Source organism: Manacus vitellinus, unplaced genomic scaffold, assembly GCF_001715985.3.
Source record: "Manacus vitellinus isolate BGI_N305 unplaced genomic scaffold, ASM171598v3 scaffold_34_pilon, whole genome shotgun sequence".
In the NCBI taxonomy this organism is placed as follows: Eukaryota; Metazoa; Chordata; class Aves; order Passeriformes; family Pipridae; genus Manacus; species Manacus vitellinus.
In genome coordinates this window covers 6,693,516-6,708,831 of record NW_021940488.1, presented here as the reverse complement: position 1 = coordinate 6,708,831, position 15,316 = coordinate 6,693,516, and the positions used below count along the sequence as shown (strand labels likewise).

The 15,316-nt window shown below is 36.3% G+C and overlaps 1 protein-coding gene across 2 annotated transcripts in view; it reads left to right on the top strand.

Moving 5' to 3' along the window:
• Window positions 1–14,578, top strand: part of USP25 (ubiquitin specific peptidase 25) — a 69,294-nt gene extending 54,716 nt beyond the window's left edge. The window contains exons 18-25 of one of the 2 annotated variants that reach the window (XM_025895574.2): window positions 906–1,019; window positions 2,861–2,956; window positions 6,252–6,430; window positions 7,215–7,293; window positions 9,084–9,163; window positions 11,690–11,813; window positions 12,524–12,719; window positions 13,173–14,578. In XM_025895574.2, the coding sequence (XP_025751359.1) occupies window positions 906–1,019; window positions 2,861–2,956; window positions 6,252–6,430; window positions 7,215–7,293; window positions 9,084–9,163; window positions 11,690–11,813; window positions 12,524–12,719; window positions 13,173–13,345 (1,041 nt within the window). In that variant the 3' untranslated portion in view covers window positions 13,346–14,578. The remainder of the gene's footprint in view (window positions 1–905; window positions 1,020–2,860; window positions 2,957–6,251; window positions 6,431–7,214; window positions 7,294–9,083; window positions 9,164–11,689; window positions 11,814–12,523; window positions 12,720–13,172) is intronic. The other variant, XM_025895575.2, reaches the window with a different exon arrangement.
• Window positions 14,579–15,316: the final 738 nt, after the last annotated feature.

Genomic DNA, 15,316 nt, shown 5'->3' with positions numbered 1-15,316 from the left:
GTATATTTCTGGAATCTTTGTTAAAAAATGAGGCTATTGTTATAGTTGCAGAAGTAACATGGCACTCTGTGACTGCTTAGATGAGAGTCAAGATTTAAGTTCTGCAAATGTTGTAAACTGCCTGTTATTGAGTGATAGACCATAGGAGCTGAGATTGTGTCCATTGTTGTTTAAAACTCATTTTAACATAACAAGAATTTCAGTGACTAGCAAAATCTTCCTCTGATTTAGTTTTTGATTACTCTTCCAAAAAATAAACCTTTTGAATGTAATGTACCTTTAAATATTTTTTAAAATATCTTGATTGTTAGAAGTTGGTTGGTTGGTCTTTTCCCAGAGCATCAGGAAATGTTAGCCTTTGGCTTGTTTCCGTCCTTTAGTATGAATTCAAGAGGTATTTCAGATATGAAGTATCTGGCCTGGCCCTGTTCAAGACCAGGTTGGATGGGGCTCTGAGCAACCTGATTTAGTGGGTGACGTCCTTGAAATTAGATGATCTTTAAGGTCCCTTCCAACCCAAACCATTCTGTGATTCTGTGATACATTCAGTAATTTTGGGGTGAAATGTATAAGAAGTGGTGGTTCATAGACTCATCCTTTGCCAACTGCCTTAGATCTGTAACAGGTGTTAGAGTTGCAATACTGGTATCCTAACCTGTAAAGATATAATTAGTGATTAAAGAATGAATGAAATATTTTTAATAATTATGGCTTAACTTTAAAATGTACTGCTTAAAAATATCACTTATATTCTCAGTTTCTTAATTTTTTCAGAATTTCAGCAGTGCACATCACTGTAGTAGATCAGCCTGTCAGTTTGCGTCTCTCCGTAATTTTCTGTATTTTCTGATTATTACTATGTGTTTGGGGGAAAAAAAAATACTGATAATGGTTTTCTTCTGCAGAGCTCTGATAATGCCCCAGCTCCACCAGCTCCTAACCAGCGAGTTGTAGAGGTGGCGATTCCTGATGTAGGGACTTTTGTGATTGAGTCAGAGGAGGGGGGTTATGACGATGAGGTACATTTGATTGTGTGCACCGCTCCTCCTCGGTGCTTTCCTGTGCTGCCTGATGAGAAGTTTTGGCATGTTTGCACATAGTGACACTTAACAGATTTCTGCAAAACTAAACGCTCAGCGATTTGTAATCTTAACAACACATTAATTTGTGATGAAATATGAAAGGAAAGCACTACCTACTCTAATTGGGCACGCTTTGCATGGTACCGTTTACACTGGAGGTGTATTTGTCTTTTCAGCTGTGGAAGTTGAATGTTTGTGTTAGGCCAGGTAGCCTTCAAAATGCTGGTGATAGACTGCACACCGCTCCATTATTTAAAAAGTGACAGGACAGTGAGTGATGTTCTTAATGTTTGTGCTTCTGTGTCAGTCCAATAAAGCCAATGTTCAAGTCTGATCTCTTATTTGCCAAGGTTAAGCTTTTCAGGCTTTGGGGATTAAATTAGCCGTGGAAATAACCTGAAACTGATGTGGCTGGTGGAGCTGACTCTTGCAAAGCTTAAAAAAAAATAAAAAAAATTCCTTTTTTTACAGGTCAGGCCCAGGGTGGTGCATGTACCTGGTACTACTTGAGGAATAAACGAGAGACCAGTTGTTGTCCTGAGAGACGTTATTTTTTGCTGCCCTATTTTAGCAGTAAAAAGTAACATTAAAACTGCCCTACCTTGACACTGCCTACTCTGTGAATATTTCGGTTGGGGTTAGTGTTGGGGCAGCCCATATTCTCAGGTGTCTGAGTATGTGTTCTTGAGGGGCTCTGGGGAGCTTTAGCTTCCCTAGGCAAATGGATATTTCAGGTCATTCTGCCCTGGAATTGTGATCAATTGTAACTGGGATTGTGGGGTGGGATGTAAAACGATTTAATTGACATCATCACACTGAGTTTAGCTTCTCACAGATGTGTAGTCTCCACTTTAAAGACATGAGGATTTGACCTTATACAGTGACCTGCTTTTTTGTTTGTTTTTTTTCCTTCTTTTTTTTTCACTGTTGTCCCCATGCCATTGTCTTTCTAAAGGAAAACTTTCTTGCCTATTTCCCTGTTCATTTTGTGTGTTCACTTTTTTTTTTTTAATGTTCTTATGTGTGGGAAACTCTTGCAGGGAGTTTCAGGTTCTTCATCTTTTCTTGCTGTGGCAGTTGCTGTACCAGCTATACCAAGGAGAGAGCGAGATTTTTTCTTTGCTCACAGTTAACAAAGGAGAAAGGCTTTTCAGAATAACCTAAATGTCTCAAATTGTATGTAACTGATGTGAATAGCTGTGAGATACGTGTCTTACGTTTGGCTTTGTGTTCGTTAATTGTTTTGGGTTTGATGTTCAAGAATTTGTCTGCAAATGCTTCAGGAAGCAATTGCACTTGTAGCAATGAATGAGTCTCTGATTGTGATGTTGAAATATGCATAAAATACAGGAACTGTGGTTTACTGTGGTTTTAGTGTAGTGTGACTGGATGATTTTTCTACCTGAAACTTTTTTTTTTTTTTTAAATCCTTTGGCCATGGGTAGCACTCATTCAGTGTGCAGTTTCTGCTGGATACTAATGCTGAACGATGCATGTTCCTTTCCTGGGAAGTTTGGACCATGTAACTTTTTTGACACAGTTTTCTTCAATTTTTTTTTTCTTTAATAAGATTCCTTTGATGTTGTTACAGTAAAACTATATACACATGGCGTGACTTGATTTGCAGAATATGCACACCTGATCTGTATTGAAGTGTGGCATTTCAGTGTATGCATGCATTAAGTTGCTTTTTATCTTGCATGAGACAAAAAGCATATTGAATTTGGTCATTAAAATATTAATCATTCAAAACTTTTACCTTAAATCCCTTGTGGCAGGTCATGCTGACCCCGAACATGCAAGGTATTATCATGGCTATAGGTAAAGCCAGGAATGTTTATGACAGGTGTGGGCCAGAAGCAGGGTTCTTTAAGGTACAACTAACATTTTCAACTTTTTCTCCTCTGACTTTTCTTGTTAGATATGCTATTCCCTCTACCCTTTGAAGTATATTAAGTCTTTTCTAGCATCTATACGTATTTGTCTATATCAGTCATCCATTTAGATATTTCTCCCTTGAAAAATAGACAAATATTTGCCCTGTTTATTTCAGTAGCTTATATACCTTTCTGCATTTTAGCTTTCTAATAATAGTAGTGAAGAAAATAATAGTAACATGAAACCTAGATATGTAATCAATAAGAATATATTCCCCTCCCCTCCTTTATTAACTTGACTTTTGGGACATCAGTTTTTTTACCCAGGGAAATTAGTGTTTAATCATTTGTTGTTTATTTTAAAAAGATGTTCTTGTTTATTGCTCCTTAAAAGATTTTAAAAAAATCTAAATTACTTTCTTTTGTGTAACTGCATGGATGTCAGTACTATTTATTATAAAATTTTTTATTACTGGGAATTAGACACTAAGCTTGTTGTGGTTATTGCTCTTCACAATGATGCCAGATTTAAAAATGTGTTAGTTTTCTTAAATACACAAACTTCTGAGCGCTTTTAGCTCATAGTCTTTTCAGGGTATTAGAAAGGGAATTACTTTGACATGATGTAAAATCCTCTCAAATGTGATCTGGAGAGGAGGAAGAAGTTTCTTGCCTGTTACTGAGTAGCAGCCTGTTTTCTTCTTAACTGTTATGATGTAGCTCCACTAGAAGAAACTGTCAAACCCCCAAACCCCCCAATAAACAACAGCCAAACAAACAAAAAAACCCTACCAACGCCACCAAAAGGTTCTCCAACCCCTTGGTAAGGGAATTGAAATCTCATGGGTTGGTTTGTTTGTCTGTTTGTGTGGGGGGTTGTAATGGATACTTAAAGAGGGGTTATGACCATAACATATGTTTGCAGGGTTGTCTCTGTTAACTGTGCCTGCCCTCAGGGAATGGAGAGACACCTGCTATAGCCTCTGTTCAGTGAAATGGGGTTAGTATGGGATTCAGTGCTGGTTGTTTTTTATTTTTCAAACTTACTACTGAATGAAAATATATAAGTATTTTTTTTATTTTTTTAAGCTCAAAAAACCACCCTCATTTGATCAAACCACTCCTTACCAGAAAGTTTTTGATTATACCTAATTATTTTTTTAATATGGAGGGTGTTTTGATAGTTTTAAAACAGAAATGTTGTTCAAAATAAAATTATATTTAGTGCTTCAGAGTTATCAAGACAATACTCAGTTGCAATGTTTTTCAGTCTTTACCTTTAAATGCTTAAAAACTTCTGCTTCACAGGGACAGAATTTGTCTTTGAGGTAAAAAATGTTTTGACACTAAATTGCTGGAAAGTAGAAAACTTTCCTTACTCATTTTCTATGGAATCATGTGTCCAATGGCTCAGAAGAGGTGGAACGTGATTAATTTCCAAGGAATGAATTAGCACGAACATATGCAGATGAACTGGTCCTACTTAGTAACAAAATTCAGGTTTTGAGATTTACCGGATGAAACCTCACATTTCTCCATAAGCTTATTGTAAAAGCTTCTATGTCTTTTAATGCTGTTATACTCTCTGTTTCTTTGTGATTGTTTTTTATGAAAGCAGTGATTTCAGAAAATTCTGGGACTTTTCTATATCTTTGTTTTAGTGTAACTCAGGTGAAACCCCTTTGATGTGGGTCAACTGCCAAGGTAGATCTCAGGCTTAAGACATGACTAAGATTCAGATATTTCTTGATCAATGACCTCTTCCAGTCATCCTCCTTTAAAGTTTATCGACAGCCCTTGCAGAATGTTTGCCGTGATACTTTTTTCTACCGTCCCTTTTTCCCGTATTTTGTGTAAAGAAAGTGTTACTTTTTCATCGTACATAGGGTTTCTGAACCTGTATTATACCATATTATTTAAAATATGAATATAAAAATAGAGGCTTTGCATTGCATTTTTTCCTACTTCTCAGTAATTATATGAAAAATTAAAATGTCTTAATAGCAATTTCAGTTTGCTTCTGGCCTACCTCAATAAACAGAGTTTAACTGTTATCCTTGCTGGCTTTCCAATAGTAGAACTTCTGATGTAAGATAACAGAAACTCTATCTGTGGCTTTTGGCATTTATAATGTTCTCCCAAACTTCCTTTTTAATGGTAATGCATATGAGTATTTAAAGATATTGATGCTGAACAATCTCTTAAGTTTTAAAGTTCTCCACATGCTCTGTGTTTAAGTCTGTATGATTATTATCCTACCCACTTGTTTAGTCCTGAAACAAGATATGTCCTAGTAGAGGATGGGAGCCCAAATTTCTGACAGTTACCTGCTACTGCCAGGTATTTCAACATAAAGGAGTTTGAAATATTGAACAGGGTTGGTTTTTTTTTCTGACTGCTTTGGAGCTTTATTTTGTGCAAATGTTGTATTGAAACTTTGCTGATGTGTTAGCAAACAATCTCATCACCTCCCTGTTTTGAGAGATAAATTATGGAATGTGTTAACATTTGTCACCATTTTTCTAATTATTTTTCTTCTGTTTTTGTTCCTGCTGTATAGTTTCAGTTAATGAGATCTAATGAACAGAACAGATTATATTCATTAAAATCTAATGTGGTGGCACATCTGGAAATGTAAAAACTTCTGATGACCTCTAAAGTTGACCTAAAATATTCAGTGAGGTCTCCATCCTGCCCTATAGGAGGCTAATAATACTGTTCATATTGAGTTATTATTTTCTTTATAAATCCTATAATTTGATCTTTGTTGAGAGACATTCTCATTCTCACTTAGTGTTTCCAAAATCATACATGTTCATTAAACTTCCCATAGAATTTATTTTATTCATGCATTTGCATTTTAACCATACATTAGAGGTACCTTTTGCACATTATGAGTCTTCAGGAAATTTCTTTAAGTAAAGTGTTGGAAATCTTATATGAACTTTGGATTGTAAATACTTAAATCTCTAAGGATTGGATAAGTCATCTCTCAGGGAAACATAGCACAGGATTGGAACTGCTTTTGAAGTAAAGGTTTACCTGGGATTTTGACAGGCATAATTTGGAAGAAAAAAGAGCAACTTGACAATTTGTCTGGGTTTTTTTGTTTCTTTGTTTGTTTGCTTTTTTAAAAACACAGTTTGGACTTCTTAGGAGGGTGAACTATTGAACTGTTAAAAAAAATATTTTATAGGCAAAATGCCATGGGATGTGAATTGTCTTGTTAGTGTTTGTGACACTGGAGTTTAAAGCCAGAAGGAATAATGTCTATTTTTTTCAAATTATGTAGGCAATTAAATTGGAATACACACGTTTGCTAAAATTAGCCCAGGAAGATCCACCACCTGAATGTGATTATCGTCTGCGTCATGCAATTGTTTACTTCATCCAAAACCAGGCACCAAAGAAGATAATTGAGAGAACATTACTGGAACAGTTTGGAGATCACAATCTGAGCTTTGATGAAAGGTAATAAGATCTGCATGTCTCATTTCCTGTGCTCACGAATGTGCTCTGGTGGGTGGAGACGCCCCTTCATGTTCAGCTCGTGCTTGTATTAGAGGGAAGGCTGGTGGCTTTAGTTGGCTCTACCTCCTAGTGAATAGCTTGCAAGTTTACTTGGTAAAACATATCATCTTCTATAAAAATCTCTATAAAAAGAGTAAGCGAGAAGTTGAGTTTCTATTCATATAAAATAAGGAGAAATACTCAGTGTTGTTCATAATTTTGCACATAGATCTCTGTACCTTCTTTCACTGTGCATTTCCTCACTGCCCTGAAAGCCAGCAGTCGACAGCAAAGCCTTACAAGCTAAGTGAGCAACTGACTTGAAAGCAAGACAATGTCTCTGTTTCATTCAAAATTCTGACTACCTAATTACAGAAATAGACAAATTACAAGTTATAAAACATTAGTCTAATTTCCCTGTAGTGAATAATCTTCTAAACTTCTGCAAAGTAAATGTTGAGCTGTTTCAAGCCATCTGAACTTTTAAAAGAAAGACTGAGCAATGTGGCAATTTAGCAAAATAAAACAAGAAGTAATTCTTTAAATAGCACAGGCTTCCATCACACCTACTTCAAAAGTGTACTCTCTCCTGCTGATTATACCATGCATAATAAAAATGAGTAGCATTTTCATACTGGTTTGCATAAGGCTGTAGCTCATACTGTTTGAAGCTGCTGTCTGGTATGGATAATACCCTCTGTGAATTTCCAGTATTATTTCATGATTTCTTGTTGCTTTTTGTAAGGTGCCGTAACATAATGAAGGTTGCTCAAGCCAAACTTGAAATGATAAAGCCAGATGAAGTAAACATGGAAGAATACGAGGTCAGTATTTCTTATGCTTTAAATTAAGTTTTAAGGTGAAATAGTTACCAGTAAGCTGAATTTTGTCTTCACAAATTTCCGCTTATCTTGCACCGAGAAGTTAAAAGTGGTTATTGAAAGATCGTTTGTTTCTCCAGAGGCTGTTGTTGGTCTAAAGCTGGTTTTTCCACATCTGTGATTCCAGCGTTTGAGTCATAAATAAATGTCAGGTTGGAGTCTGTCCTTAGTTCGTTAACGTGTCTTGACGTCAGTAACAATATTTTGTAGTTTATCACTATATGAGCCAACTGGCTTCTCTAGGCAGACAGAGCTGGCAGTGAAGGAGTGAGAGTGGTCTCAGCCCAGCCTTACTCATCCTGAGAACTGGGTAGCAGGCACAACCACATTTGTGCTTTTCCTCCAGGTGTCTCTGTGGCCATTCCCATTTTCTTGTGAGCAGCAGATTCTTCTGTGTGCTGAGACCATACATAACCAGCTTTTGCACTTAATATTTCCTCCTGTGTAAAACTTGGACAGAAAGTAAGGGCGAATCTTAGACATTAAATAATCGTGATTATATTTGCAAAAATAATTCATCTCACAATTAAAGCTAAGCCTGTAGCTGGTTTTACAGCAACAGCTTCAACTCTATGTAATTATATTCATTAAGACCTCTTAACAGTGCACCACTTACACCTCATTGTTGTGCTGTTAGGTCCAAAGAACTTGTTTAGGAGGATTATGGGAGTAATCATTCCCTCACAAACCAAATGAAAAATATTTGTCACTTCTCATTAATCTGTCCAGGACCTACAATAGATATTACAGTGTGCCCTCTGTAGCCTGTGATGGGAAAGGGCCCTTAGAGTGGCACTTCTGTTTCATATTTTTGGCTGTTCAGGGATCAACATTTTACCATTTTCAGAATAACATTGCACAGAGAGAATAAACAATTCTAGACTTAGCCATAAGAGTGGGGAGTTAGGGGTGTCTTCTGTTCCCCTGCAGATGTGCTCCTTTTCTAGCTCCTGAGGCAGATGGTGGTTTCTCCATAGATTGTGTCAGTATTAGTCCTGTATATTGACTTGGCATTTTATGGACCCTTTCTCAAACTCCTTCTGTTGAATCTGTAAGAAGCTGTGTCCTATGGTGTGCTGTCCCCTATTTTATCTTTAATGCACAATTGAAAGTTGGCATCTAACCTACTGTAGTAAAAGTGCCTTTGTCACTTAGAGCATTTACCTGTAAAGTGGACCAGGAGTCACTTTCTATAAATGGTGAGACAGTAAGATAAATGTTCTGCTCCAGTACCAACATCTCCACAGTCTGAGTTGCATTTGGGTTTTTTGGCACTTCCCATGTAAAGTGTTCAGGCTTTTTTTATGTCATTCTTTTATTGAAATTTAAGCTTAATATTTAGCGCATGAAAAAACTTTCTAACGCTTCCTGAGTAAATAACTAAATGTAGTGTAGGGAAGAAAAGAAAGGGATCTTATAAAATTCTAACTGTGGTTCTCCAAAGATGCTTTGTGTTCCTTTCAGATAGTAATGCATTCTGTAAGAATAATCTCATCTAGAAATGTTTCAGATATTTAAGAATTTTCTTTTTATTGAGAGAGGGTGTATTCAGGTGGACTTTTCACATATGCAAGCCTACTAAGAGTCCTTAGCACTTACTGTGAGTATTCAACACTAAAAGTGGAAGGAGGGGTGTATGTAAAAATAAAAAAAAAAAAAAAAAAGAAGGAAAAAAGAAAAAATTACATTTCATATGTGTGGATAAAATTCTGTTTACCCTTTCTTATATGCAGAGATGGCATCAAGACTACAGACATTTCAGGGAAACAACCATGTTTCTCATGGTGGGATTGGAGTTTTTCCAAAAAAAGAGGTAAGTGTTTGCATGGAGCTCAAATGTAGTAGAGTGATATAAAGGCAAAATGTAACATGGATAAGTAAAGCTACTTTTTAAATTCAGAAATGTTTAATGTATTATTAATTTCAGTTAAACATTTGTTCAGTCTGTTAATGTCTTCAGTCTTGCATCTGCCTCAGAGCTTCCCACATCTTCTTATTCTTAATCTCCATTTCCAATCTCTTCCCAAGCCATGGGTACTTTTCAGAGCACCCTTCATGTGCTCCCTTACTGTTCCTTCTCTCCTAATCTTAAGTGGTCTGAGTATCCCTCATCTATAAAAATCTTCTTTCTCTGGCACCACACATGCACGTACATTTATCTGCTTTCATCAGCAATCACATTTAGTCAAGTCCTGTCTTACCTGCCTTTTTACTGGGTCTTCCCACTGAAACAAAGTTTTGCCTTCTGAGCCAAAACTCCACCTGTGATGGGCTCTAAAGGTCTTGAAAGCAGAACATATTTGAGAAAAACTATCATGCATAGCTGTCCTAGTTGTAGCTGATTGTCCTTAGCTCCATGGTGATTCATTCTCTTCTCTTTTTGAATCAAGTCAGGAATTGTGACTGTATAAAATTGGTGACATTTATGTACTTAATGCACTAGAGCTAAAATTTATTCTGATCATGCAACAAGGATGGTGATTAGAGTATAAATGCCTCAAAATGAGAATTAATCAATTCTCATGAGAGAATCCCTCAATGAGAATGGAGAATAAATGTCTCAAACCAGAATTGTTGAAAAGTACCTCATCCTCCCATGCCCAGCCAAAGGAATGAAGTGGTTAGTTGCAGAATATCCAGTGGATGACATCTGTGGTATGAAAATTGAGCATTCACATGAGATAGGAATTTTTGATTTTGGAAACAATTCTGTAGTCAATCACTGATTTTTCATGTATAAAACAGTAGGTAGGGTAATTTATAGTGGGAATCAAATTTAATTCTTTGTCTCTTAGTTGTGTAGTAAATTGCTTCATATTTCTCTTTCTTGTCTTGTATCTTCCCAAAAAAGAAAGGCTTCTAACAAACCAGAAAAACTGATGGGAAAAGGCAACTGCCTTGCCTTTGTGACAAGATATGTGTTTGTATAGTGGCAAACACAATGAGCCCATAGTCCTGATTTGTCTTCTGCTTCTTAGCATATAATAAATAGTACATTAATTAATAATCTAAATTGCAATATGCTACCTTGGCAGTCTTAAACAGTTTTTATGCAAAGGTTAGTCAGAAGATTGCCTGGCTTACTTGAAAAATAAACACTCTGGGGATGTTACTTCATCCCCTAACAAGGCAAAAAAAGTCACGGGCATTGGTGTGGCTTACAGGAACCCTCCTTGTTACCCCTGTACTTCATGCATGCTCTGAGCTTGTAATCAGGAATGGAAGATCTTCAAGTTCCTTGGCACTGGGACTCCAACTGTAAAATACCAGTGTTTTCACTTATTCTCCTCTTGTCATAATATGTTGTGATCATGCTGTAAGGGAGGGAGCAAAGCACAGGTTTGTGCTCTGAGCTGAACAACAGTTTTCAGGAGTTTGGTGTAGTTTCAGTACTTTCAGCCTTTTTTAGTAGTTTCGTGGTTTGGTTTTGGTAATTTCAACTTTAACCGTAACCTTGTGTTCTCTCTAGGAGTTAAGTGCACAATGTACTTTTCCTTACCTGCCTTAGGAAATTTCTCTTCCTACATTTTTTTAAAATTTGAATAAAAATGAGATACCAAAGTGCTTGTTTTTATGGTAGCTGCCTAAGCTGCTTTCATTGCCTGTCATAACTGGGTTTTTTTAAGTCAGAGAATTAACCATTTCAGGTTTCTGCTGGAAATGGTGTGCAGCAGTGTGAAGGGAGATTGTTAATCTGTACATGAAGGGGTCTCTGTCAATTACTAACTGTTAGGTTTTTGAGTCCTCTCTTACTCCTGCTCTACCAATCAGGCTTGCATTTATCTGCTGCATTTAGATTAAAGACAGAACTATCAACAATCTAAAACAGCACTTCTGCTTTTGAAGTGCTTTTGTGGCTTCTTCCATGACATTAGATTTCAGGAATTTGGAAAAACTTAAAGTTAGTGAAGATTAAAAATTCACAGTTTATGTTTTGGAAGTAAAGTGACAGCTTTGATTCTTATTTGCTGAGGTGCAGAATGCTATTAAGAGATTTATGGCAACAGAACCTCAAACCTAATGTGACATAAACGCACAGTAAGTTTTCAGGTCTACTCAAGGCCCATCCAAAGGTGGTTTTGAAGTGAGTGAAATGATACCTCTTGGTTTCAGTGAGCTTTGGATTACATTTCATGTGCAATGATCTAACCTGATAATAAAATAATTTGGGTTTATGTGTGTAAACAACAAAACTGTGTGGTAGAAAAAAACGTTGTGAAGAGATTGGTGGGTAGGGGCGCACTAGACATAAAGCAAGTGGAGTTACCTATCCTTCACTTTAGCTTGAAGCAGGTGGTACCTGGATGTTGTATCTAATGCTTTTGTTTCTTCACTTCAGCTATATGGAAGCCTTGCTCTACCTTATCTATGCTTACCAGAATAACAAAGAACTCCTGTCCAAAGGCCCGTACAGAGGGCATGATGAAGAGCTGATATCTCACTACAGACGAGAATGTTTGCTAGTAAGTGAAGGGTCAAGTACTATGTTTCAAAAAGTTGAGTTTGCTGCATAGCTTGAATAAAATTAATTAGTAGAAAAGCGTTGCTATCATGTACAACAAAAGCAAAACCTCCCTCCATTAACAGTTTAATACTTAGACTCCTGTACGGGGGGGAAAAAGAAAAAGTAAAATGGAAAACATTACTTCCCTTTTTTTTATTCAGATAGTCAGTCATTTTTTGATTGATTTGATTGGTTACATTTATGACTGTAAATAGTGTGCTCACTGCCACTGTGTCTGGGCTAGGTAGGAGCAATAATTGACAGCACTGGGGAGCAGACTCACCCTGTTGCCATAGTTTTACGAGGAACCAAATATTGGAAAAGGCATCAGTGATGATGCCTTGTTTGAAGCAAGGGATTTTTATCTTGTTATGTCACCTTTAACAACAGTGAGAAAATAAAAGCAGGTGATAGAACCTCAGTCTTGAAAAGAACAGTTGCAAAGTTGGAGTTGGCAGGTATGAAATGAAGTGGCTTCAGGAACAGCACAAGATCAAGTGGATTATTAGAGTTTATATATCATTGCTGTAAATGTTAAAACACAGCTGTGGTTAATATGAATTACCAGGTAATTTTGTAGGAACAAAACAAACTGATAAGACTGATGCATGGCAGAATGTGAAATGCTGTATACTTAAAGGCTTTCCTTTTTTGTGGTGGTTTATGAAGAAACTAAACGAACATGCTGCAGCACTGTTTGAATCAGGAGATGATCAGGAAGTGAATAATGGCCTGATCATCATGAATGAGCTTATTGTCCCCTGTTTGCCATTACTACTGGTGGATGAAATGGAAGAGAAAGATATTGTTGCTGTGGAAGATATGAGAAACCGTTGGTGTTCCTATCTCGGACAAGAAATGGAACGTAAGTCATTTATATTCATTAAGGTTAAAGGCCCTTGTGCACCTTTTTTGTAAATATGATGTTTCTGATGACTGGAATTGAACCTATATCTTTTGTGCCTTCATAATGTTTTTTGAGCTATCCTGACTTTTGAATAATCCTGTACACATTTCAATAAAAAGTTTTTCCATGTGTTGCACTGGGGTATCAGGCCTTAAGGCAAACGTGCTTTTTGAATGGAAAAACATTTGTGGTGTTAGACCATCTGAAGGGGCATTTATATCAACATCTTTACTATACTAGGAATTGGTATGTCCTAGTTATTGCTGGTAGATCTGTAGAAAGTGGATTATTCCAAGTGAAACTCCTCTTCTTCCCACCCACCATTAAAAAAAAGTCAACATTGGGCAGAAAAGGGAGAATTCTACATGCAGACTTAAGTGCTTACATTTGTTTTTCTCACTTGATTTGCAGCCAACTTGCAAGAAAAGCTGACAGATTTCCTGCCAAAACTGCTAGATTGTTCTACAGAGATTAAAGGTTTCAATGACCCGCCAAAGTTACCCTCCTACTCCACACATGAACTGTGTGAAAGATACGCCCGAATCATGTTGTCACTCAGTCGAACTCCAGCCGATGGGAGATAAATTCTGCGACCTTCCTAAGCACATTGTATAAACTTTTTTAGTTCTTAAACCTTGCCTTCCTGTCACAGGGTTTGCTTGTTGCTGCTATAGTTTTTAACTTTTTTATTTTAATAACTGCAAAAGAGAAATGACTGTCCAAACTTTAGCCAGACTGCAAACGATTAAAGCTGAGAATCGCATGGCACTCAGTCGTTTCAACCAGAATTGATGCAACATGCAAGTCTGATCACTATGGCAAAACTGCTTTTTTGCCATTTATCTGTTACAGTATTACTTTGCTTTTATCTTAAGATCCTTTACTTTATCAACAGCTGTCTGGATCATTTTGTGACTGCAACTACTTTAAGTGTCCAGTGCTGTGTAAATACATGGTACTTGGTAGCTTGTAAATGAAATGAAAGAATAAAGTTTTATTTATGGCTACTTCTGTGTTTGCAAGCAGATACCTTGTATATTATTGTAAAATACGGATATTTTTAGAAGAAATACGGTATATTGATGGGTTACTCAATTTTATAGACAAGGTTCTTCAGGATTTATGGCCAGTTTAGATATACAGGTAGTCGGAGATTACTGTATGTGAATATATTGAAAAACTGTCACAGTATTATACACTATGTTTTTTTGTATATTCTTCACTGATCTGTATGATACTGCACCTGAACACTTTTCTCTGTGTGAATGGCCATGCCAAGTCTTTTCTAATAGTAGGGACTGGCTTCTGAAGCAAAACAATAATGGCACCTTCCTTCTATTCTCAGAAAAAAAAATTAGAGTACAAAAATTAAAAGTATTTTCAGTAGAAATATATTACACCCTCTGAGCAAAATTTCTAGAAATTGATTAAAGTTGAGAATATAAAGGTTTTAAAAAATGGAATTTATTAAGCTTAAAGATTAATCAATTTTTAATTGGTATTTTAGTCATGTAAATGACCAAAAAGAAAACCTTAACGTTAATTCCTTACTTGAAATGGGTTGCTATTGTTGCAACAAAATATCTCAGAAATCTTTTATCTGTCCTAATTGAATTTCTATTGGAAGTGAAAAAAAAAATCTATTGGGCTTCTTTTGTAGAAATTAAATGCTGTCTGGTTTTAATGAAGAAACTTAATTATTTTGTGGAAAAAGAGATTTAATGCGTCTGAGGTAATCCTGTTACCTGACACTATTTTGATTCCTACTCTTTATAGAGAACGTTTTGTGTTAGATCAGTAAAATATGTGAATATTTATTTGTATGTTTTTATTGGAGCGACACATCTTTTCCTTACAGGCTTTCAAGTGGTGTTTATTTGAATATCTACTAATAAAAGGCCACAGAGGAAGGGAAGGACCGCCTAGAAATGCAGTGGGCATAGATGAATGCACCTCATGTGCAAGAAATGGCAGAGTTCACCCTTAGCACATATCAGTCTTAGAAGTAGTTCACTCTGGATTATAATATACAGTGACTAGAGTGTGGCCTTCAATTCAAAATATGTTTAGGGATGTTCTCTTTCCGTTTTCAGTACTGCAGTGCTTCATGCTTTTTCAAACTGTCCATTTATTTTATCAAATTCTTTTTTTCAAAGAATATTGAACTTTTAAAAGTGAAATACTGCTCAGGAGCCTTTTTTTTAGGTCTGAAACTATTGATGTGCAAAATATCACTCTTCAAGGAAAGGTATGCTTATTATGAAATGGGAGAGAGGATAAATTTTAAAAGGTCTTACGTTTTGCACCTGTTCCACTTTGATCTGAAACTCAAGAATATGCCTCCTTAGCACTGTATATTCTTAAGCAAGGTCTTGAACAGATCAGAATTCTTACTTGCCTTTTTCAGTAAGAGTAAAAAGAATTAAATGTAAAAGAGCAACTCTGTTTTGTTATTGCTAAAAGGTTTTGAGTTTGAGTGTTTGTGGAAGCTTTTAAGGAAAGCTCCCCTCTAACCCTGCAGGAACCAGTTACCCATATCTGTGTAATCCTTTGTG